Below are 25,560 nucleotides of genomic sequence, written 5' to 3' on the forward strand. Positions count from 1 at the left end.
GTTATTATGGCATAGAAATTGCATATTCCTGTTACCCAGAAACTGTCAATGGCATCTACAGTATTGTAGTACAGTGCATTTAATATGATTAAAACAGTTACAATTTAAAATATCATCTCTTAATAGGATCAAATATCTATAAGCTTACAAAAGAAATGTCCCAAAACCCCAAAGGTCCACACATAAGACCTCAAACAAATTATAGGTTTATTTTACACTATACTCCAATAATCCTTTGGCAGGTCAAATTAAAGCTTGATGCCATTTACTTCAGCTGCCTTTTCACGCTTAAAATCTAAACTAGTAGCACTCTAATGGAAGTAGAAACAAACGGGGTCTAAACACTCTCCAGTCTAACTGCCTTTGCATGTGTGAGTCACTCAGACTAAACAACCAACAGGAAATTGGGCACTCCAGAGAGAGCAGCGAGCTGGGCACCCAGGCAGAGTCCTTGCCTTGCATCATGCCCAAGGCTAAGAGGCTTTTCCAGGTTGGAGCACTGTGGAAAGTGATGCTAAACCCAGCTCGCTGCACCACTAAATGTTACACTCTGTGCCACCTATGCTAGGTACCCATAACTTATAGAGAACAAGAGTTTAAGTTACCCACATGTGGAGGAAAAGAATAAGGGAGGAGAGATTAAAAGAATAAAAAGAGAAAAGAGGGGAGAAAGAAAAGTTTCCACTCGGTCAAAGAGAACAGGCCAGAGCTCACAGTGGAGACCTCGTGCTGCCTCCTTATCCGCTCTGGTCATTGTGGCCACTCCTTGTGCCCTTTGCCAAAGCAAGGGGTGCCGCAGCTAATCAGGGGCTCCAGCAGCGTGGTGTGGGTGAGTTACCAGGCAGACTGTCAGCCCAGCCAGGCTCTCATGGCTATGAGGCTGCAGCCTGTGCTCTTGGCAGGGTTTATCATGGGCCTGCTGACCCAGCCCTTCCTCTGCACACACAGGCACAAAGATGCACTCCCAGGAGGTGGTTCTAATCCAGTAACAACTGACCTGGTGTATAACATTCTGCCCCATGGGTCTGAACAAACAGCGGGACCAGGTTTAGTTACTTCCCTTAACCTTTGTAGTGACAGTTGTAGGAGAACTGAGCTGACAGAAGAAAAAGTACAGAAGAAAGAGAAAAGCACACCATGGGTAACTTTTATATCAATAATCATAAACTATAAGATAGGAGTTATGTTAATATAGAAACTCTGCTTCACCTCACCTGTTTGATATTGCAAATGAGATGTAGTGGAGAATGTGAGGGGCATTCACAAACTCAGTCTGTCCCCTGCAGCACTTCACTTCCATCCATGCACAGCTTCTGCCTTTGGTGAGTTGCGGCACATCAAAAGGTTCTTGCTTATTTAGTAACAGCACATTACGTATTAACCCGAACTAAATACCCCTATTCCAGGCCACTGCCCCACCAAGCAGGCTTCAGGGGGAAATTCAAGGATGTATTACGGGAAAGAGACATTAGGTCATGTACTATAATCCAGTTTCTACAGGGAAAACTTATAATTTGACTTACCAAACACTTCAGTGGGTTGTTCTTCCTTGCTTTTTTTTTTCTTTTTTGGTCCAGGGACTTGATATCTCTCTTGGCATGCATTCAGTACCTTAGCTCATAGAGAAGAAAACCTTAAAACAATTTGGTTTATTAGACACACAAGGATTTAAAATAATTTCTGATTCTGTCTCTGATTACTAGTAGCAGGCAGCAGGACACTGACTATATCGGGAACAGGTTTTCCCAGTTTTGCTGAGCTAGGAGTACCAAAGACTCTTGGGCTAAGACAATGAGCTCAGGCCACAACAGTTAAACTCTACTGTGTTGCCTCTAATGATATCTCCTCTTGCAAGGGCAGGTCCGGGAAGATTTTCTCCTTTTTCTTCCCTTGTTCCCTTTCTAGTGCTAACACCATAGGATCTTGGGGGCAATACCACCCTTCTCTTGCCACTTTGGTTTATCCAACAATGTAAAGAACATATCCGTGTAAACAAGCTCATCCAATTTTACTTCTTTTCTTAGAAATACCATCAGCTGGAGTAATACATTATATCTTAAAGTTCTATTCTCTGGTCACCTTTCATCATCATCTAATTTATACATTATCCAACACATATTATAGTATATGATTAAAGTTTTCTTCTTAATGACCTTACTTGATTGTTTTTCCAACTCCTTCCAGTGCATCAAAATGCATCCCAGAATGGTTTTAGCAGGGACTTTTTTACTTTCTACTGATCTCCTAACAGCTGCTGGTACCTTTAAGGCTTGTCTGGGAAAAGTGTACCATGGGGGAACTCTGCAATGGTCTCAATCTATATAAACTCTCCTCCTTGCTGTGCGACAGAAATACATGATACAACAGGCAGGATAAGCGGAGTGATGTAAATGCAATTTCCACACCACATCTTGAGCGGGTCTTCTTCTGTAAGAGTAATTCACACCAATGACACCTTGCTGCCACCTCTAGAGTAAAAGGACAATATAGGAAAATTTTAATTCTACTTTGCAAGTTGCCTGAAATACCTGTTACCAATAACATTTGGCCACTTCCCATATATGTTCAAAACAAATAAATGGGGTTTCACACACACACTATTACCACTTTTCAGACAGATGATACAACACAACATTAACACATTCTTTCAGCAGACAACACAATATCACTCGGACACAATTAACACATTTTTACAGGCAATAAAACACAGTACGACAATGACCTAGCACGGAACTGAAAATCTGACTCAGGTTTCAGGGCCTGGGGATTTTAAACCCCAACAACTAATCTCGGAGCTGAAAACTCGATCCTGGGCACTAATTTCAAGCCAGTTTTGATAGTAGGGTGTTCCAACCCCAGTGGCTCCCTTGGAGCCAAAAATCCAACTCTGGGCAACAAGTTCCAAGCAAGTTACAGGGCAAAGGGGTGCCAACCCCAAAGCCTTCTGTGAGAAAAATTTCTCTTTTGCATTTAGAAAAATGGCAAAACTCTGTGAAACAAAGTAAAACGGAAGGCTTATTTCACAGCGCTGTGGGTGCTCCAGTCTGCCAGGATCTGAAGACATACAGCCAGTTTGAAAACCGTGCTTTTTGTAGTTTTCATGGTTACATAAACTATTCCATATTCATGAAATTGTTGGGTTTGCCTCAGAAAGTTATTTCTGCCTTGAGGACTGGGGAGGGGGAGTTACCTTTCTTTTCATTGGTTGTGATGTACCTCCCTGGATATGTCCAGGTGGGACCCCTCTGTACAAGATAACAACTGCCCTGTGTAAGGTAACAAATTCTTCTGTAGGGTGAGTAACCCCCTGGACGAGATGACAACCTCCCTGTACATAAAAGTTACCAGGGAGATCACTGTTTTAGCAACATCTCTACTTTTTGTCTTTTTCCCTTATCCTGACAGAAGAGGTTCCCTGGTGTCAGGTCCAGACAGGAGTATCTACCTTACAACTCCACCTTACGCCTGTTTTAATTTTCATTACAAAAAACCCAACCTTTTTTTGGTTAATAATAGCCCTTCTTCCCCTGTCCCTCTGTTTAGTTAATTTGCTTGTAATAAATCCGTGTTATGCATTTCTCACACTTCGAGTGAGGGACTTTCACCCTCCAAGTGCTGACTCAGAAGTTGCACCTGTGGCAAAGCACCTCGCAGAGAACATCTTCTTCCGTCTTACTGGAACTACTGAGACAAGCAAGCACACAAAACAAAACCAAAAAGGAAATAAACACCTTGATTATCTAGACAGGGGTTCTTGTCTGCTGCCATGGTGATCCAATTGAAGCAGGGAGTCTCTTCCGAAATTGTTTCAGGGCGTGCCAAAGGGAGTCCCCGTCTCCCAGGGGTCACGCAGCCCAGCAGAGAAGATTGTCCCATCTGAGATGCCAGAAATGATGCTGAAAAACCAGTCAGAAAAAAAACCCTACCTAGACTTTTTGCCTTTGGATAGTGGCATGCATTTATTAGGCACTGGAAGTGAGGGGCGTAACTCCTCCAAACCCACTTCACCAAACAAAGGAATTTGCAGTCTTTTAAGTCCAGTCTTAATTAGCATCTCATGTTTTACACATGGATAGGTTGCTCCTTCTGGTTGTGCAACACCGGTCAGTTCACACTTGTGCATTCTGGCACTGTGGGGGTCTCGTCGGGAGACCTCCCTCATCCTCACGCAGGTTTGGTTGTGTTGTTCTAGTTGGGGTGTTTCCTCTTTGTCCAACCAGGGCAGCACCTAAATACTGTTAGCTGCCTTCACTGCAACCTGATTGGGTAAACTTTATTAAGGCTCGGTATCAGTAGTTGCCCTGTATTTTATTCTTGGGCCAAAGTCCAACTCCCAGAGACAAAACATTTACAATAAACTCAAACTGATGGCTTAGTACTTAACTGCCAGCTACTGGATGTGAAAGGGTCGAGCTATGGCATAAACATGAATCTAATTACAATTCCAAACTGAGGATTTAATGTCAAGTGCCAATTATTAAATTAGAAAAGTTAGCTTTACTGCATCAGAGATCTACAAGACAAATCGACCAAGAATTTCACTTACCCTGTGATCTAAGGCAAAACAGTCTGATTGCATACAAAAATTTTATTCAGAAAATCAGTTTGAAATCCAGCATTTGGATCAGCATACACTGTCTTCTTGATTCTAATACAGAAGCTGAAAAACAGACATTCTTCAAAACAGCCACAGAAAAGCTGTCAAATATTTCAGTACAGGAGATGTAGTTTAAATGGACCAAAGAACATTGATAGAGATAGTAACCTCTTCTCAGCAATATCATCCTTCATGTCAGAAACTCAGAACTCCAGACAGCAAAGAATTCCCAAAAAACGCTCATAAAAAGCTTCTCTGACTTGGGTATCTGTAACAGGAGTCACTTCTTATGCAGAGTTGAAAGGGGGATCAAACGTACAACATGCTCCATCTACAATTGCTAGGATGTGCTAGCACTGCAACCTCCTCTGGAACATCTTTTTCGGATAATGAACTGGCAACCATCATAATACACAAGTACGTAACAGTGCAAAGCAAACTCCATTTATGCGCAGCCACATCCATGTTGATGGCTGAGAAAAATAATGCAAATTAAGTCTGGTACAACACACCACAAAATCTCCTGCCTCATGAGTACACCTTCTGAGCCATCAAAAGGCATAATTTATATTCTGCCAATTCTCTTTCTCCTTTTCCACATATATAGCACATACAGACTTACAAGAAATTTCTATTCCAGTTACCAGAAACCAAAACTGAAACTCCGTGCCATGGAGCAGTGAATTTGACGGCCATATTCCAAGCACAGACAAAACAGGAACAGAGTGACTTTTTAAAATCTTGCTAAACAGTAAGTTTTGAAAACTACACATTTTGGCAGTCCAAGACCATGAAATTTCACCAGTGTGTCACTTCTTATGTTCTCGTGCTAGCACCCTGAACTCATGATGTCTACAGAATTAATTCTCTTCCCCTCCTTTTGGCTGCTGAATCATTTAACCTGAAATCATTTAACTACTCTATCTGCAATACAGGTACAAGCTTGATGCAGCCCACGCCCTGCATCCATTTCTAGACTCAAATTTTGGTGCACAGTACAGCAAGAACAGACAGCCCCTATAATGTGTATGGAGGGACACAAAAATCTGGTGAATAGTCTGGAGGGTTATGAGGAGTGTCTGAGGGTACTTGATCTGTTCAGCCTGGAGGAGACTGAGGGGAGACCTTACTGCAGTTATAACTTCCTTGTGAGGGCAGGAGGAGTGGCAGGCACTGATCTCTGCTCTGTGGGGACCCGTAACAGGACTCAAGGAAACAGCAAGAAGCTGAGTCAGGGGAGGTTTAGGTTAGGTAACAGGAAAAGGTTTTTCATCCAGAAGGTGGTAGAGCACTGGAACAGGCTCCTCCCCGGGGAAGGGGTCACAGCACCAAGCCTGACAGAGTTCAGGAGTCACATCATGTGATTCTTCGTGCTGTCCTGCACAGGGCCAATGATGGGTGGGGCCCTTCCAATTCAGCACATTCTATGACTCCATAAGCTATGGGAGAAGTGACATACAACTGGTATCACAAAACTCCTGCATAAATACTGACTTCAGGGCTACTTTTCCTTACACACCAGGTACTGGGAATCAGCCTACCCACATAACACTCTTGAAAGGGCAATAAATACTGTTTAAATGAATGATTACAGATTGAGCACTTGCTATGGTTTAAAAATCTACAAAACATCAGTGTAGAAAATCAGTATCTGATATCCATGAATGCTGCACAATACAGAGCTGTCCCCACAACTCTTCAGAGCATTGTAATCACTTCCAATCCAAGAACCCAGACACAGAGACTCCTTACCTTTTCCACTGCAAGGGTTAATTACAGGATCATCTAGTTTTCAAAAGAGCATTTCTTCGCCTTTTCTTACTGAAGGGGACATGGACTTTTCTATGTCATGCACCAAGGCAAAGAACATGTACACTTCTTAACCCCCCAACCAAACTCACATTGTCACAAAACTGCAAGAATATATTCTGAAGAATATATTATATTGCTAATATTTTAAATAAATTGTTGTATTTAGCATCACTCAAAAAAACCCAAACCAATCAATCCACAAAAGATCAACCAACCCACCACATCACTAGAGCCTGTAAGGATAGCCACTATTATTCTTACTTCCTTTTTCCTGTTTTATTATCCTACAAATATTGATACTGTATTTCTCCTCCAAACCATTTTCTCCCTACTCCTTTTCTTCATGCTCCCTACCATTCCTCTTCTTGTTTGTTCTTGCTTAAATTTTCCATATTTCTTTTCCTCATCTGCGTCCTCTTGGTTCCACTCTCCCTGCTTCTGATTGTCTACAAGGTAGCAGAAATGCTCATCACATGCAAAAGCTAGTGAGGGAAATCAGAAAGTAAAGTTAATTTGTGAAAGAGATCACATTTATTAACATCCCTTGGATATATATGACTTGCAATGACATCTTATTTCTACACCCACAGAAAACATTTGTTTCACCATTTGCTTCATTTTACCAGCCACCACAGGAAGTAACTTCTAAGATTCCAAATCTATCATTTTAGTCCTTTTCTTTCCCCATTAAAAAACTACACCAGAAACCAAGCAAGGCATGCCAAGCCTTGATTCTTTTCCTGTAGAGGAGACTATATTAGGGGTATTGAAAATTTGCAAGTGGTACTTTAGGAGGGAAGAGAATGCTCTAAGTTCAGTGACAATAAATTTCAATACAACCCAACCAGGTTATACTGTTTTACAACAATCAGATTAATTGAATTTTTCATGTCAGGTATTTGCTTCACTGGAGAAAAGTTTTTATATTTATGACAATTTTCATTTGTCTTTTTCAGCAGAACAACGGTAGCTTGGAAAAAAAATCAATTAATAAAGGCATATTCTTTTTCATAAGCAAAACCAGTGAGGGTGGGATGTTTAATTTAATCCAGTCCTAGGAGCCCATGGCTTAAAAGCCATGCTGCATGCTGCACTTAGGTTCAAATATTTTTAAGTGTCCTTTTACAACCATGGTTGTAATGAGTGTGAATCATGTTTCAGTTTCCACAAAACATCTGCCAAAATCCCCCATTTTAACTGTGTAGTAGGTGCTGTAAAGTCCAGCCACATGTAGACTCATTTTTCCATCAGTGGGAAACATCCTTAGCCCAAAACATGGCAGACTGTATCATTTATTAACATGGAACCCTTGTGTGCTGTGGACAGGACCGGTGACACAACCTCTACTGCAGCAAGCAGATGGATAGAATCCAGATTATTGAAAAGACCATCTCTCTCCCCACCCTGTTCTGCTGGTCATGGAGGCACACAAGCCAGAACTTGTTAATGAAGAACTGGCATTACTGGGCAGGAATTCTTCCCTGACACATTTGCCATCACTAGGTGCAGGGGAAAGTACTCAGAGCATTGAAGTGGTTTGCGCTGGCCTGTATTTGTTTGAGCATTAACTGCTAAGAGGTTTGCTAAAAATAGAGCCAATAAAAGCACTTTAGCTTTGTTGGGAAACCCAAGAGCTAGACAGTTTAGAGCTCTTTCCACTCTGTTTACCCCTTGAAAGGTCTGTTGCAGTGCTATACAATAGCTACCAATCTCATCCAAGCCTTCAGAGACTTCTACATTAAAACATAAAATCTAGTGTCTTAACACACCAAAATGCTTCCAAAGTCATGGGTTTGAAAGCAACAGGCACTTTAGATATACAGGAAATGAAACGTGTGACTGTTTAGATTATATTAAATATTTCTTGTTAGCTACTTCATATATGTCCTTTCCAACAGCAGTTAAGTGGGAAAAAGACAAAGTTCTTTAGTCAATGTGTGCTGGAGCAGAAGTGAGTATTGTTGGTGTGGGTCAGTGGTCTCATTCCATCTGTAAACTCTTCTGTTCAGTTCTGTATGGATATCTGATATGGAGAGTTTCCTGCAGCAACAAAAGTAAAAGCATTCCATTAGAGAATGAAGCAAGACACATTTAAGAATCCACAAGAGAGGAGACAACTTTAGACTCAGCAAGGAGAAAGTTTCAAACTTCAGTCTTTTACTGCAGAGGCCAGACCTCTAAAAGACAAAGCTGAAGATGCATTTTGAGACAAACTGTTCAAACCCAAATCACTGTTGTGATACTCATTATGCTGATACGATGATCTGTGATTTCATGACAAGATTTGGCATTTGTAAAAGGCTACTGAATGTTAATGCTGCAACTATCTTGAAAAACAGTTGTTAGCTCCCTGGTAGATCAGTTGTATAGATAAAGTCCTTGTTGGTAAGTTTTATATCCAAATGTACATGACTTTTGCTCAGATTCCTTTTGATCTCTTTAAACAGAGAAAAGTTTTCTGCCAGTATAAATTCAAGATTACAATATTGGCAATCTAGCAGCTCCCTGAGCGAAGGATTAACTAAATCCACAGAAAGCAGAAAATCCTTCCTTCTCTACTGCCTTTTTCCTGAACTTAGGCACTGACTTTTTTATACCTACATGCAGAGAGCTCTTCTTAATGGTACATGGCAATCCTCAAATTAACAGAAACCTGGAATGTGCCTTGTTATCTTGGAGAAGGAATATTTCCAATCCTCTCTAAAGTGCTGACATCATTATCCAGGACAAGTTCTTCCCTTCTCACTCTGCAAACCCCAGTGATGTAACACAACTTTACATAATCAGAAACCATTCCTACCTTAGGCTACCTTTCTATGTGACTGTCTGAGGATCAGGTATACTTGTCTTTTAGCCTATGACACTCCATGAAGACACTTTTCAGGACCAGATGGTATGGAATTTAAGGCTTCTCTTTCTCAATGACAACAGGCTGTCACAGGAAAAGGGTTTTTAGTTTACCTTATGAAAGGATGACGGAGTAGCTCAGCCAGACAACGCAGATAATACGAGGATGCAGTTGAGGACTTTTCTAGCGTAGACACACTCACTTTACAATGACTCCAAAAGATGTCTGCTCCTTGAGGGATACTGACTTTAGAAATGATATTCTTATCATTCCCATCTACTTCCAAGAGACTAGTACATGCTTGCTCATTTTCTGACACAATGTAGCTCTGAATAAAAAAAAGCTTCGGTTTTCCGAGGAGTCCAGGACATGAGTCTGGTATAAAGTATTTCTTTATTTGTTCCAAAGGGAATCCAGAATAGGTGTGGTCTGTACAGAAGATGCTCTGATGATCTCCACGGCTGACCAATACGCAAATGAAGCTGTCATAATTTCTGTGGTTCTCCAACTTTGCCACTTCAAGCAATATTTGATTCATGGTGGCAATATTTAAATATCTGTGACAACAAACTTCATAGCCTAAGCCTCCAAAGGTCTCTTCCAACATATCTGAAAGAAGTAAGATGTAATTAAATCAAAGCACATCAAGACTCAATCTCAACTATACCAAACTACAGTATTGTGGTAGTTTTGGCTTTAGTTTCAGCTAGGCCTTAGCTAGGCCTCAATTAGCAGGCCCAGAGGATGTGACATAGATTAGAAGGGACAGACATCACCTGACTTAAGCAACCAAAGAGATATTTCCTATCATCTGACATCATCAAGAAGCATCAAGAGATATAAAAAGAGAGGGAGGTGGAGCTTCTCTCTCTGTTTGGTCTTTGCCTCAGCCCCGTGAGGACTCACTGCCTGCCTCTGCCGAGATCAGGACTCGCTGCCACCCCTGCTGTGTTATCTAGGGAAGTGAACATTTTCTTGTTTATTTTTCTCCTCTCTTGCTGGGAGTTTTCTCTGGAAGTGTTTTTGGGAGGTTTTGTGGGGTTTGGGTGGTTGGAATCTGTATTATTGGTTGGGTGACTGTCTTGGTTTGAGATAAGCAACTGCCAACCCCCCCAAGCACAGAGAGAAAAGCCTCCTCCTAACACCAGGGAAAGGGAGGAAAAGAGAGGGGAAAGAAAAAAACCACTTCAAACTGCATTTATACTAAATCTACATATATTTTTCACAGAAAGAAAGAGACAATAACAATTAGAAGAGAGTACAAATATACACTCACACAAGTCTGCAACCACAAGTTCCCCACCTCAATTTCTTAACGAACACACAAATTCTACTGTCCTAACTACACGTTACTTAAGAAGAAGCTTATTCCCCAGGGAGACAAACTCAAGAAGAAAGGAAAGACCCAGAACAACACATTTTACTTTCCTGAGGTACCCTGTGAGCCAGTGGTGGGCCTGGTCCTCTCCATCCCCCCTGGGACAGCATCGTGCATCCTCCCAAGAGGAGGGCTGAGAAGCGACTGCCTTAACCACTCCCACACTGGTTCCTACTTCCCTGGAGATGATGTCATAATGTGGTATGGAATACAAAATTACTGGCTAGAAGAGGTCAGCTGTTAGCTCAGCCCAGCTCAAGTCAGCTGACAGCTTCGGCCTAGTCCAAACTCCAGAGCCCAAATCTAGGCCCACCTAGGTGAACCCATAACAGTGACTCAGGAGTTGTTTTTGTTGGTTTGTTTTTTCTCACATTTGTATATATGTATTATATCATATTGTGTTTTAATTGTCTCTCTTTTGTGTAATATAAGAAGCTTGCTATTTCGGGTTTTGGGGGGGTTTTTTCCCCTCTCCTCTTCAGGGTTTTTTTTTTCTCCCTCCTCTTCCTTTGGTGGGGGTGTGGATACTCTCTCTGTGTTGGGCAGTGGCATTTTGCCAGCTCAACCTAACACAAGTATTTATAGTATATAAACTAAGTAGTTTATTTTATCACAATAATAAAAAATCAGGAGTACTCAGTGTTGATCACAGTACATTACATACTTACAGTGCTATATACATATTGTCTTTAACATGAGTTATCTATTTCATGATAGCAAAGACAGCATTATTTGGCACATGATCTATTCCAAGTTCCACAGGCACTTACATGCCTCATTTAGAGCCAGTAACCCAAGTGCCCAGGACTTAAAATATCAGGCAAGAAAAAACATTAGAAAATGTTTCACATACTTGAAATGGTAAGGAATGATCTGGATAGCATGGGAAGTCTGTTTCCCCTTTTAACTGGCCAGAATTACTCTGAATGGTTATTACAGATACACAGAACTGTATAAACACAGAGGCTTCCTTGAACCTTCTGCAGTCATTTATGCTTTCTATTATATAAAATAGACTTTAAGCGATGGGTGAAGGTGAAGAATGTACCCTGGAGTTGTAACGGTGACAGATGGCTTTTCAGGGAAAAAAGAAATCTGAATAATGAACCCTTTCAAATGAGCGAGAAATTAAAACTGTAGGTAGCCGAACCCCAAGGCTTAACTCTATTGTATTTGTGTTAACCTGGGCTGCAGGAAAATGTGCCAAGTTCTAAATAACTACTTTGGATGACTATTAATATGGGAGTGAAACCACATTCATGGTGGTTAAAACCACAGGTATTAAGTGTTCAGAGAACCACAAGCTACTGCTTCAACTCATACCTGTACCATTCTGTCCTTAGTTTACACCAAATATATATATTGCCCATGCACAGTTTCTGATATGAAAATAAGCATGGGGTGCCATGTTCACGTAAGATGCCTCACACTCATGGGAAGCTTGACTGTTCTTTGATTTTAAATGTTTAACAATCCCTAATTAGCAGAGGCTGTTTCAAAGGTAACAGCAAAGCGGCTGTACCACCAACTGTTCTCAAAATGCCCATAGTGCAAAGAGGGAACAGAACTCGTAACTTTCCTCAGCAAAATACTGGGTAGATACAAAGCCTTTACTACAGTGACGTAATAAACAAGGACTATAGTTTCATTCCAATTCTGTTAGTTTGATTAAATTTTGTAAAATAATTCAAAAACAGACCAGACATTTTAAAATTTGAAAATGAAAGTTAAATCCCCTCTATTTTATGAAATAAAACATGCTCTTGTTATTCAGGTAGAAGATGCAGTATCAATCTAGTCTGGCAGTTACATGCTGCAAGAAGCTCTCCATCAGGAGAGGGCAGCAGTACACAGCAAAACCCGAGAGGGTGATTTCCCTGTGATTCACTGATCTCACTAGCACGTGCATGTACATAGGTACAAAACCTGGTGTCATCTTAGTCCACAAACACACTTAACTGTCACAGTTTAGAAACAAACAAACTTCAACAAACTTAGAGCTGACACCTTAATTTAACAATGAATCAGAAATTACACGTAGTAAGCCTTGGATACTTTAAGGCAAGAGAAACCACAGCATTACATGCTGCAACCTGAGATCAGAACCAGTTTCTTCAACACTAATCATCTCCCAACAAACCTCCACTGACTTTTGAGCATCTGTATTCCACATAGAAAACTAGCCTTTCCCCCCTGATTGTTTACAATGTATGGTAAAAAATGACAAATGGAAAAGCAAAAGCAGCTATTTACAGAACAGCCAGGTGCATTTCAGTTTGAATTTTACCAGCATTTGATAAATTCATGTTGTTTACACTGGGCACTTTCAACTATTGTAATCCTTGATCCTACAGTATCTACTACTGGTTCACTTTCCTCAGATTAAATCTTGGGATAGCTACAGATTCTAATGGACACCACAGATAAAATTCCTAATGTTCTCCCTGCCTTCGTGTATTCAGACTTCAGAATAGTGTGGCACAACTCTCTAAGTGGTAAATGCCTTTCTAACAAACTCCTTTAAGCAATGCTGTATGTCTCCTGAATGTCACTAGCACAGTAATGTACTTCAGTGAAAGTCCTGTTTTCTATCATTTTAAAATGCTGTCAAAGCACTGGAGATTTAAACATCTGAGACACAGACATAGTTTAGTTGATTTTGCATCCAACGCAGACATGCATGAGGACTGAGGCACATTAAGACTTTGGGTAGTTTTGGGACAACAGCAGCAGAGCCACGATCTCTAGGTGTATCTGACCTGCCAGGTGCTAAACAAGTAACTCATTACTGTTTCTTTCCAGTCAGGAGACTTCCACTGTCACATTTACACTTTCTGTTCTTGTACAAGTACTGGAATGATCATATGAGCTCATGAAGAGCACACACATTGATTTTTTTGTTTCACTTCTGTGCCCACCTGTGCATCTAATAGCAATTCCAATGACAAAGAGGTCTGCACAGTATATATCGCCTGTGCAAAAGATCTAAGGAAGAGATCTAAATTTATGTATCTGACATAGCAGTTCTTTCTTTACTTCCTGTTTACCACACATGCCTTATCTGCTTCTATACTTACGTGTTTCATTTAAAAAACTTAGTCCTGGCATAGTAAAACACAGGCCAATAAAACATAGTTCAATAAATCAGGTCTGCAGATGATCGTGTCCCATTAAAGACAATCAAAGACTTTTTTTTTAAACAAAGGTAATTTAACACCTCATGTTTTCTTTAGCCCTACACATTGAAATTTCTCTAGCAATTCCATTTGCATTTAAGAAAGAGAGCTCCAAGTAATAATAATTTTGGTCCTGGAGCAGACTATCAAGCTACCATTCAGATTCAGGCTGCACAGTAAGCTTCTTGCATCGAAAGGGTCATTTGCTTTCTAAAGCTGCTATGAAAGAGAAGAATAGGAGAGCAAAGAAAGAGGCAGCAGGACAGAGCAGAATGTTTGATCCCAAGAGCCACCACCTCCCGTCTTTCAGTCCTTGGCACTGTCTACTTTCCTCTTGGGGCAAATTCAAGGTTTGTGTCGTTTTATTTTTTTGAGAGTAGAACTGAGGAGGTGCTTTAGACTGAACACTATAGTTTCTGCATGTAGCAATTGCATCCTTGTTTTTCTGGAGTTTTTGGTGGGGTTTTGGTATTCTGTTTCTCCAGAGGTCATTGCTGAACTTGGCAGTACAGACCAAAATCTCATAAGATGCTTTCCAGTTGCATGTAACTGAGTTAAGTCCCTTCCTTGTCCCTCTTATCCATGCATGACAGGATTGTGAATCAGTTCTAGTTCCAATTACCCTAATGGCAAAAAAAGTGTCTTTGTTTCTTATCATTCACCTAACACATTATTGTCAGGCAAACACAAAAACTTTGCTTTCCACATCCACTGCTCTTCAACAACTACATCAATAATTCTAAGCTTGTCCACCTGCTGGACCATTACGTATGAGAAGAACAAAAGCTATGCCCACAAACCCTCTCCTTCCCCTACATCTCCCAGCCTACTACAGAATTGACTGCAAATACTCTCTTCCCTTTTATTTTTAGCTTCACATGTTACAGTGGTTGGAGAGTGAGGGGGTTTTCTGCTTATGCAAAAAACTAGTTCTTGGATTCTACAAAAGCCATCAGAAAACCCCCACATTTTAACCATGGCACTGCCTACAGTGACAGCTATGGTAAAGTTTCAGTAAAACTGGGCAAGATATGACAGAAGCCTGTCATAGGCACATCATTACAAAAGGACCACATGGCTATGGAGTCCAATATGATTGCACTTCAAATCTGTAACAGCTTTGGTTTTGGTTTTCTTAACTGGTGGAAAACATTATCTTTACCATCTCTGTTAATAACCTGGTAGCTTAATTATTCTGTGGGTGGTCCTGTGGTGTAAAGGAGAGCACTCCAGACTCTGAATCCCAAGCACCTGAGTTCAAGTCTCAGTGGGGACCATCCCCTGGCAGTTCAAGCCTCCCTGCCATCCCATCAGATCTTGGATGCTCAGCAGGGTCAGCCCCGGTCAGTACCGGTTGCTGTGACAGTCCCAAGGACTTCCCTGTCACTGTCCAAGCTCACTCGGCCGTGGCAAATGGACCTCAGGACTTAAACGGTGGGGCCAGTTCTGTGCACGCTGAGCCTCACCTAAAACATCCACTGTGCAGGCTGGAAGGGCACGTGGGGAGAGCCCTGCCCAAATCTGTGATCGCGAAGTCTGGCCATACATACATAATTATTCTGTAGGTCTCTTCTGAACATCCTTTTTCTCCCTTCCAAAATTTGGTCTGTTCTCTTACAAGTTCTTTAATTCAGAGATTCCGCACCAAAACAAGCACTGTTTGCAATAGTTAGGGGGACAGCTGGCTTTAACCTCAGGTTGGGCCTTCCAACTCTCTGCTTTAGAAGACTCACTAGAATTAGTAGACTGGCTGACTAGGAGAACATCACCCTAGTCTGGCTGGTAAGTGTACATCATTTTCTTTTACTACATTGTTCTAGTTAGCTGAGATTAACAGGTCAAGGAACTTCAAACTCCAGGACTTACCTGTGTCATTGCCAATACAGTCTATGATCAGGCATATTCCTAAAGGCTGACTTTGCATTCTGTAATGATCATCAGTCCCCTGAGCAAAACAAAAGGACAAAGTTAATATGTCACTCTCTCATTTACAGACCTTACCATTTTCTCAAATTATACCACCTCAGATCTATTAAATTACATTTAGTTGTTTTCCATATAATAGCTAGCAGAAATTTATCTGCTGGGATGTATTATGTCTTATCTGCACAACAAAAAATTAGGAGAAATTGATTAATGATTCTTTTCCCTCTGTTTCTTGTACAGGCTTAATTTTTTTCTCCTTGTGTTATGCAATCTTACCACCATAAAGATACTCAGACACTAACACTATACCAGAAATGATAGAAGCAAGTCTGAAACAAACCTTAGCTCTAAACACATCTCCAAGTCTGTCAGGTTTTGGGGATTTTGTTGTATGGGGTGGAAGGGCTTTTTAAAAACCTGCACTATGACAGCAGTGGTCCTTCTATAGTACTTCTAAATTAATTTAAGAATATCTTTAAGTATAAAATAAATACTTATATAGGTAATATATAACTATTATAATACTGTCTCTGCTACTGAGATGTTGGGAGCTGTAATCTTCATATTGCCAACACAGTAAATGTAGAGAACTTTTGTGTTCTTCTGGTGAGAAAGCAAGCACTGCTCATCAGAGCATTTATTTCCTTATTTAGTGGAACAATCTTCTTGTTCCTAAATCATCTGTAATGACTCTGCCACAATCCCTCTTCTCTTTGACGAGATTACAATCAGTTTGCTACAGGTAACTAACTCTGTGGTTCCCATCCTACAAGTAAGGAGTAGTCCATTCTTACCATTAATACCCAAAGAATGTCTGTTTTCTGCCTGGAGAGCAAGGGGTGAGGAGTGAATCAACAACAAAATTTGCTGCATGCAAAGAAGCCCTGTGATTTCTAATGCAGATGGCAAGAGAGGTCTGACCTCCAACAGGTTTAACTTGGCCTCCACCAGTAAGTGTACAAGTTCTGTGCATACCATTGCACAAGCACTTTGCACACTGCTGCTTCCAGAGTAGCAGAAAATTGTTATATTAAAAATACACTCTGCAAAAGCAATTCACAGAACTAGTTTACAGCTGAGGATGTACACATTGTTCTGCCTGCACACAATTAAATGAAGTCTCAAAATGAAGCACAAAGAACACTAAGGTAAATTCTCTCAGAGATTATTATATTTACATGCATACATATGCACCTGCACATACCTGATGTGACGCTGATCCTGATTCCTGAATGGACATGTGGACTGGTTCTGCTGCTGTTAAAATATACACAAGGAATTTCAGTACCAGTGAGATTTCTTTGACACCAGATCAGTTATAAAGAGGAATGTATCTCACTCATCTGGACTTCTTAGATTCTATGTATGCCAATGAAGCTTAAAACCAACCCCTAAACTTTTCACATCAAAAATGTCATGTGGATTGCATTCCACATTGTTTGTGACTAGAATAAAAAAAAGAATCTCTCCTACACCAAGAGAATTCAGCCAACTACTCTTAGTCACCATATTTGAGCAGTATTTGGGCTTTCCAGAGAAAACGCAATACACATGGAAAGAACCTGGTACTCTTATCCACGGTTTTATTAATAAAGTATTTATTCTGTTAAAAAGTTGTGACAGTGGAAGTCCCCAACAATTTTTAATAAAGTTTTAAGATGTGGTAGCACAAGCAAAGCAACTACAAGACCAAATAATAAGGCCAAATACTCTGCTCCTGGTGTTACCAACTGGATCAGCCATAAACACAATTAATCAAACAACAGTCCTTTGTATACAATGAAATTAATCATTTGGCTCTTTTAGGTTATCTGAACTCAGATAAAATGCTCTTACCCAGAGTATGATTTGGTCCATTTTGTAATTCTTCTTTGCTCCCATTCTGAATCTGAAATGAAGAAAAAGGCATAATTTTCCCTTTCTCCTTCAAGAATTAATAATCACATGTTCCAAAATAAAACACAATAGTAGTTCTTCCTCAATAAAAGGATTACATGTTTTACATTCACATCTATCAGCTAATTAGGATTACAAAATAGCTAATGAACAAATCTACCAAAAGCACAAACAAACAAAAAACTCCAAAATTGTTCTTCCTCAGAAGAGAATTACCAGCTTGTCATGATCAGCAAAGAGAAGTTTATTCCCAAATGCAGCAAGAACACAAAATAATCCCCTGAGGATGTGAATTTTGTCTCCTGCAGAGCAGCAGGGAACATTTACTAAACACATGACAGAAATAATCTCATCCAATTTAGCAAAGCTGAAGACTTTTAAGGTAGGTCATACTAATACAGTATCAGATCAGACCTAACCCAAAGATAAAGAACACTGCATGCAATAAGATTTGATGACTTTTCACATACTGACATATCTTCTTAAAATGAGATGAAAACAAACCACAAAAAATAATCTGAAAAACTTGTCTTAAAAAGCTCTCATGTCCAGATTCAAAAATTAAAAGCTACTTTCGCTGCAAGGTCCAGAGGCACAAAGAAGAAGAATATGTTTTGCAAAGAACAGTCAAAGCAAAAGTTTTTACTTTACAGTGTAGCAGAAAAAAACTCTCAAGATTCAGATTTTGTATGTTCAACTAACAAGAAAAAAATCACAGTTCTTTAAAGGGGATCTTTCACAGTCAGAAGATTTAATTTAGACCCTAAACCCAGCAAACAGAAGGAATAACAGAAATAAACCAAGTAATATTTTAGTCACTAGCCATCTCTCATTCATCATGCTCTGAAAGATCAATCTCCTTTTAACACATGGCAATATTTAGAAATAAAGGATTTGTCTGATTTATTATTGTATACTTACCCTTAAATTATAAAGAGGATCAACCAGATTGAGACTAGAGAAAGATGCCTGATGTGCATTTACATACACTGGATGAGAATGAACGGAGGACATTAAACCTGCAAATTTAACAGAAACACACAAATACACCATGATATATCAAGTGTTTCAAAAACCAAACCTGTGAAGCATGCAAATACTCTGATTTGTAACTCACAGTTCTATTTTCAGTAAAAGCACATCTAATTCCTGCTATCAGGAGTAACCAGTGCAAAAATAGCATCATACCTTTCTGTTTGTAGTTCTGAATCTTCCTAATCAAATCTATCCTGTGAATATTTTTAAAACAGTTTTCTATCAAATCCAGTTGGTTAGGAGCCAGCAAATTTAGTTTCTCCAGGTCAATTACAAGAGCTAGAAAACTCTAGAATAATAACAGAAAACCAAACATATCAGTGATTTGTTCTCTATCAGAAGTAACAAAGCAAACCAGATAATACCATGGGGAAGTCATAAAGGCTGTATAAACAATGTAGGGGCATTGCCTTCTGAAACACTAAGAAAATGATGTCAAAGATATAAGAACTCTTGGTATTATCACAGAAGTAATAGCAACAGGAAAGTGATACTCTTAAACAGATCTTAAGTTTTTAAGGGAACAGTTCTGCATTTCATTTTTGCTACACAGCCAGTCATGGGGAATGTCACCTCACATGCCACAAAGCAAGAGGCAAGAAAGCCTTTGGGAAATTTTCAGGGCCTCTCTCTTTCCTTGATCAAAGAAAACACCTCAAAGGAAGAAGACAGAAACTTTCAGTCTCCTATGCACAGTGGTCATGTTTTCTGAATCCTCTCCACTGAATTCTGCTTTCTCAGAGGACTTAAAACAAATATTCAGAAGGCAAAGGTACCAAGAAAGATATAATTAAAACAAATTGGTTCTTCTGTAAGTGAAGTAGATCACAAACATAAAAAGTGGCCTTGTAATTAAGGACACATTTCAAATGTTACTGGTTTGAGATCCTTCTTATATGAACTTTCAGACCACTATTATTGAAGAAAGACTTTTTAAAAATGTGAGGTTGACGTTCTGCCTGTGAGGTACATTCTAACAACATGCACTACAGCATGTTCCCTCTGCTTTCCATGCTTTTTTTCTTAAATTAAAACCAATAAAATGAAATAGAAGCAAATACTTCTAGCCCAATTTCTGTCTTTCTACTCCTGCCTCACTACCCCTTGCAGCTCTGTCCTCCTCTTCTTTGCTCTCTCGCTACTTACTTTTTTACTTTAATCTCTCATTGCTTCCCATCAGAATAACAGCAGAAAAACATACCTTATCTTTGGCCATTTTCATCCGGGGTGTATAATCTCTGAGTAGAAAAACAAGAGAACCCACTTCGTCTTTTTCCAGGTTCTCACTTATCTCTACCATTAGTACCCTGAAAAAAAGTTAAGGTATTTCTAAAGGTTTAGTTCGAAGCACGATCCCTCCCTTGACCAACCACTAAACTGCTCCCACGTTCCAGTCCTAATGTATCATTTCCAACTAATAAGCAGGCAAAAATCTGCCTTGCTTCAAGATCCTACTGTAGCTCATCAGCACATGTGCTATTCACACTGACTGTAGTAGCCACTGTTAGGAAAACAGAACTCTCCTTAACGTTTCAATAGAGTGAATGAGACAACAGAACACACCTTTAAGTTTTTTACCTATTAGTTACAGGGGTTTTATTTCAGTGAAAAGTTAACACAGGAAAATCTTCCTTGTGAGTACATGCATTTCTTTCTGAAGTCTCTCAAAGGAAATAACTGGAGCTTTTTAATTTTAGCCTCTCAGAACTAATAAAGAAACTAGTAAGAGAGAGGTCCCTTGGGAAAAGCTATACCACATGGCTACATGCCCAAAGCAAACTAGAAACAAAGTATCTCTAACTAATGATGTCCCTTTAAAGTGCCATTTTTATCTGCTAATCCAGAATTCCACAAACATCACTGATTTTATTGACTAACACATAAACTGCTTAAATACAGATGCTTCTAATGCCATGACTTGTGAGAAACTACTAAGATTTAATTTAGGAACTAAATTTGTCATATTCTTTTCACTAAAATTCTAGATATAACACTCTTTTCTGTTTCTCTTCTACCATCAATAACTATTAAAAAAAATAAAAAAACAAGCCACCCGTCCCAAACAAAGGAAAAAAACCTCACTTACTTTGAACAAGATAGCATAGTTTTCAAATCTGAAGTAGATATGTTACCTGTAGTCGGGGACAAGTCTGAAACTCCTGGCAAGGTGAGCTTCCACTGTGGCCTTCTCCATGTTCAAGATCCTCCTCAGCAAGTCAAACCTCTTAACTCTGTACAACAGCTCAGACAAGCCAACAAGAGACAGTTTCTCCCTCTCATTCAAAGCAGCCAAGATCTCCCTAAGATCAGCAGTGGCCAAGTCAGGAGCAAGGTCTCGGCACAGGAAAACCATCATCTCTTCTTCTTCTTTATCCAATTCATCTCGAATCTGGTGAATGAGTGCAGCTGGCACTTGGCACCTGGTCATCACTTTGCTGCTGTCTCTTTCAAATTGCCAGCCTATGGGGTTTTGAACAGGAAACCAACGTGACATGAAGCCCATGTCTATCACACTGCTTCTCTGGTGTTCATTATTAACCAGAGGCATTTTTACAAAAGCAGTGCTGTGGGAGAGAACTGGAAGTTAACAAATTGCTGATCAGGTTCACAGTAACTCCTTTCAGCTTTCAACTAAAAGATCAACATCCTCCAACACAGACTTCCTCCGCTCGAGGGACTCTCCCAGCTTATTACAGAAGTAAAAGTACTTGGTGGGTCTTACTAATCAGACAGACATGTGAGTTATTTTAAATTACCCCAACACAAATCCGTAAATTCCGTAGGAAGTGAAACAAGAGTCATCAGCTTGCTGATGAGTGGTATTTCAATATGCCTGACAGCTCCAGCTCTTCCCAGAAACCTCCACTTCTCTCCTCATCACCACCTTTTCTCTCCTAAAAATCTCAAGGCATTTTTAGGAAGTTTTTGGAGCTAAAAGGTAGTGCAACCATATATAGTAGATGAAAGAATGAACAAAATCCCCACATATAAAACCACTGCTATCAGGCATGCACTTGGTCTTAAATGCAGTCAAAATAAAGGAAATACTCACAATATAACATGTAATATTTTAAAACACTAATTACCTGGTGGATTTTCTTTCTTATTAGCACTTAAAGTGATTCTAATTGAACGTGTTACTGGGGTTTTAAGGGTACACACCCTTCATGCTCAAAAAAATTGAACCACTCAAAGAAAAAAGTCCAATCCTCAATATGGAAATTGGTTAACTCTGAAGGTATAGGTAAGTCACAGACTGCCTTTTTCTTCACGTAAAATTCATGTGTCATCTCACTGAAAACTGAAATAAAAGTTCAAACTCAGAAAAATCCCCAGCCTTGTGATTAACAAAATCAGTAGGGTGCTATGCTCAATTTCCACTGCCACCAACTGGAAATTCTACCTCCTCTGATCTCCATTACACACTCGGAGAAAGGTGAAATGAGCAACCTGAGGACAAATCTTAGTCCTCACATTGAGTTCAGTCAATACATTGCAGAGTTTTATTTGAACCTACTGCAAAGCAAAAGCCAATCCATCTTCAAAGCCTAATCCACTGGAAGATTCTAGCACCTGATTAAGATTTTTTAAAGCATTTTCAGCCTTTTGTTACACATTCTGGAAGTTACAATCAACATATATTCTGTCCATAAATGAAGCAGATGAGATAAACATCTATGAGTTTTATTTCCACCAGTGCTGTTTAAAGGAAAAGTAACTCTATACATCCATTTAGACTTTCTTGAGAAAGGATATAAGAAACAGATTTGGTTAAACCCATGGACTGGGTTCCACTGTCCACCAAAAGAGGGTATCAGAGGATAAGCAGAGGAAACCCTCACACACTGTAATGTGTTTTGGACAGTGTTCTAACAGAGAAAAAACCATATGAATTGCTAACTTATTTTCAGTCTAGCATAAAACATTTGTGGGAATTCTACAGAAGGACAGACTGTATTCATGACATAATGCAGTCAAGAAAGGGGAGGCACAAACCCCTTTCATTATGAAAGCACCTCCCAGATACATATAGCTGGGACTTTCAAAAGAACTTGGGGAGTTTTAGATACGATTTTCTCTAAAAGGAAACAGGAATTTAACAAATGCTGGCCATTTTCAGAAGTCTCAGAAAAACTTGTTAACTATTCCAGTTGATTTTTACCTAATATTTTAAAACTAGTTAAAAAAAGAGGGAGGGAGTAAGAAGTAATTTCCTACAGAGTTGAAATTCAGACATGCAAAACTACTATTTATATGCTACCTTAAAAGTAATCTGCCTTTAAAACACACATATGAATTATTTATTTTTGTGAACTTCCTTTATATAACCTAAATCACATGCTCATTATAAAAAATGCTGATCATACTTTCAGTGCTGAAAGTCTGTTACCTGTATGCAAGTCTGTCCACAAAAACACTGGCAGAGTGGCATTTGATCATTGCCAGATCACTGATCCAGAACACACTGGTTTCCAACCAGTATTTTCCACTGATAGTCCACAGACAAAGATCATTACTCATTCTCTCTTGGACAAATATCAAGATCACAAATTATTACTGGGGGCCTACTTCCCAATTTTATGGGAGCAGGGAAACAAAAGAAAAAATATGTAGAATTATGCATTATTCTGTATGACTCCACTGAACCAGGAATGATGCTTTAAATAAAAGGAAAAACAACTGCACACATACAGTGATTTACCAATAACATTCCCTGTTTGGGGAATAAGAGCAACAAGAAATAAGTTTTTAGTATAAACGAAAAGTTTATAACTTCGCATCCAAAAACCATGTGCCCGTATTTTGTCAGCAGGAATATCACATAACTGGAGCAAACCTAATGCATTCTTTGTGCTTTTATCTGAGCCAGATCCACTTCACCGGAAGAAATGAAGGGCCATATGATGACTGTTTTCAAACATCAGAAACAGTTACCACAGCTGCAACAATGAAGGAGATGAAAGCAGTGACAACATGAAACCCACCAGCCTGGCTTTTTATTTCAATTACCTGGGCCCTGCAACAAAAAGGTTTATTGAACGTAAATTCTCTACAATAAGGAAAAAACAACTTATCTTCTACGACAAAATTAAAAAGTGCATACTCATTAGGGATAAAGCTGCCCCCATAGTCTGTGTGTTCATGTGTCTGTGTAATCAGGTTTGTTTGGGGTTTTTTAACATCCTTGCAAGGAGCAGGAAATAACAAAAACTAAAACTTAACACACGAAGATACACAAGGCTCCAGTTAACTCCCTGCTTAGCATTTGGTAACTCGAAAGTTTCTCAGTCACCTTTACGGCAACAAAACCAGGATATAACACCAGCGGGTGTGGTTCCTATTTGGAAAACGATCTTTGTTTCCCACGATGAGCTCATGCGGAAGGCCCCACGCCAGGGGCGGAGGCGGTGGCCAGGCCGGCGGGCGGCGATGGCTGCGCTGGTTCCTCGGCTGAGCTTTGACTGCAGAGGCGATGAAGCAAGGGCTGCGCTTCAAGCCAGTTCCGCTGGCGCTGCCCAAACCCGCAAAGCAGGCTCCGGAGCTGCGCATTTCCCTGTTCCTCTCTGCCCTGCGCCACGTAACAGGGCTCGAGCGAGACGCTTAGGAAAAACGGGATTTTCCTCAGGAACTTTCGTATTCCTTCCTATTCTATCAGGCTTGAATAGTTTTCTCACCACGTAAACCAGTAGTACCCGCGCCAATAATTTTTGAGATGCACTACTTTAATACCCTAATTTAAAAAAAAAAATAACACCCAAACAACAAAAAATCCCAACCAAGTAAAAAAATACTCCAAAGAACAAAGCAACAACTTTGTTTACGCAGATTTCCACTCGAATTTCTAACTACGTCATTTTAAACCGCATTCGGTTTCGGTTTCCCTGCGAGCAGAGGGCAGGACGAGGCCGCGCCGGCGCTGCGGGTCCGGCCCGGCGCTCCCGGGACAGGGCCCGGGGCTCGCTGTGCTCCCGCCCGTGCGGCAAGCGCGGGGTGAGGAGGGAAGTGTGAGCGAAGGAGCGGGGAAAGGTATAACGCACCCAGACACCCGGGGAGGTCTCATCTACAGCACACGGCTTCGGCATTGGGAGCAGCAGCAGGCGGGGGCAGTGCCCCGCCAGGCACCGTTTTGGGTTTCCGCTGCTTTCCGGACAGGCAGTTCGGGGCGGTGTCTGTCCATGGTAGCCCGCGCGGTCGCTCTGGGGAGGCGGGGCAGGACCGAGCGGCACCGCCAGGCACCTCCCCCGGCCGGCACAGAGCGCTCCCGAGCCGGGGACGGCGTGTGAGGGAGGAGATGGAGGCAGCGCTGGGAGGGACGGGATGGAGGCAGCGCTGGGAGGGAGGGGATGGAGGCAGCGCTGCGAGGGACGGGATGGAGGCAGCGCTGCCAGGGACGGGATGGAGGCAGCGCTGCCAGGGACGGGATGGAGGGAGCGCTGCCAGGGACGGGATGGAGGGAGCGCTGCCAGGGATGGGATGGAGGGAGCGCTGTGAGGGTGTGAGAAAAATTCTCTATATATTGAATTTTACAAGAATAACAAAGTCCGTGAAACCAAAAAAATTAACAAGCAGAAAGGTTTACTTACAAACACGTGTTTGGGTGCCCTGACCAAATCCAATCCCCAAAGCACACCTCCAAAATTAAATTTCCCTCTCTTAAAGGCTTCCAAATTCTACGCCGTCTACGTAACAGAAAGCGCGTTCCTTCGCCTCCGGTTCGTTATGTTAAGAGGCGGGGTCTTGTCAAAATGGCAGCCTCCATGTCTGCCACGTGGTGTTGGGGTTTTACTTTATTTGTATTTATTTCGCAATACCTGATCCCCGATCGCATATTTCCCTGGTACCTGCCCAGATGTGTTTCAGGAACTTTACAACTTCGCGATACGCCTATAGA

At 40.7% G+C, this 25,560-nt stretch overlaps 1 protein-coding gene across 2 annotated transcripts; it reads right to left on the reverse strand.

Annotated features, from left to right (window-relative positions):
- Window positions 1-4,573: 4,573 nt before the first annotated feature.
- On the reverse strand, window positions 4,574-25,325 carry CFLAR (CASP8 and FADD like apoptosis regulator). Of its 2 annotated transcripts, none has more exons than XM_071561867.1 (10): window positions 25,253-25,325; window positions 20,801-21,128; window positions 19,870-19,975; window positions 18,822-18,957; window positions 18,555-18,652; window positions 17,574-17,625; window positions 16,942-16,994; window positions 15,678-15,756; window positions 9,371-9,866; window positions 4,574-8,449 (listed from the first exon to the last, which is right to left on the reverse strand). In XM_071561867.1, the coding sequence occupies exons 2-10, from the start codon at window positions 21,094-21,096 to the stop codon at window positions 8,311-8,313; spliced, it is 1,455 nt and encodes a 484-aa protein (XP_071417968.1). In that variant the 5' UTR covers window positions 21,097-21,128; window positions 25,253-25,325; the 3' UTR covers window positions 4,574-8,310. The 2 variants fall into 2 exon arrangements, with proteins under 2 accessions (XP_071417968.1, XP_071417966.1); XM_071561865.1 differs by lacking the exon at window positions 25,253-25,325 and adding an exon at window positions 24,707-24,854.
- Between the last annotated feature and the right edge of the window lie 235 nt (window positions 25,326-25,560).

Source organism: Pithys albifrons, chromosome 8 (assembly GCF_047495875.1).
Source record: "Pithys albifrons albifrons isolate INPA30051 chromosome 8, PitAlb_v1, whole genome shotgun sequence".
Taxonomy (NCBI): domain Eukaryota; kingdom Metazoa; phylum Chordata; class Aves; order Passeriformes; family Thamnophilidae; genus Pithys; species Pithys albifrons.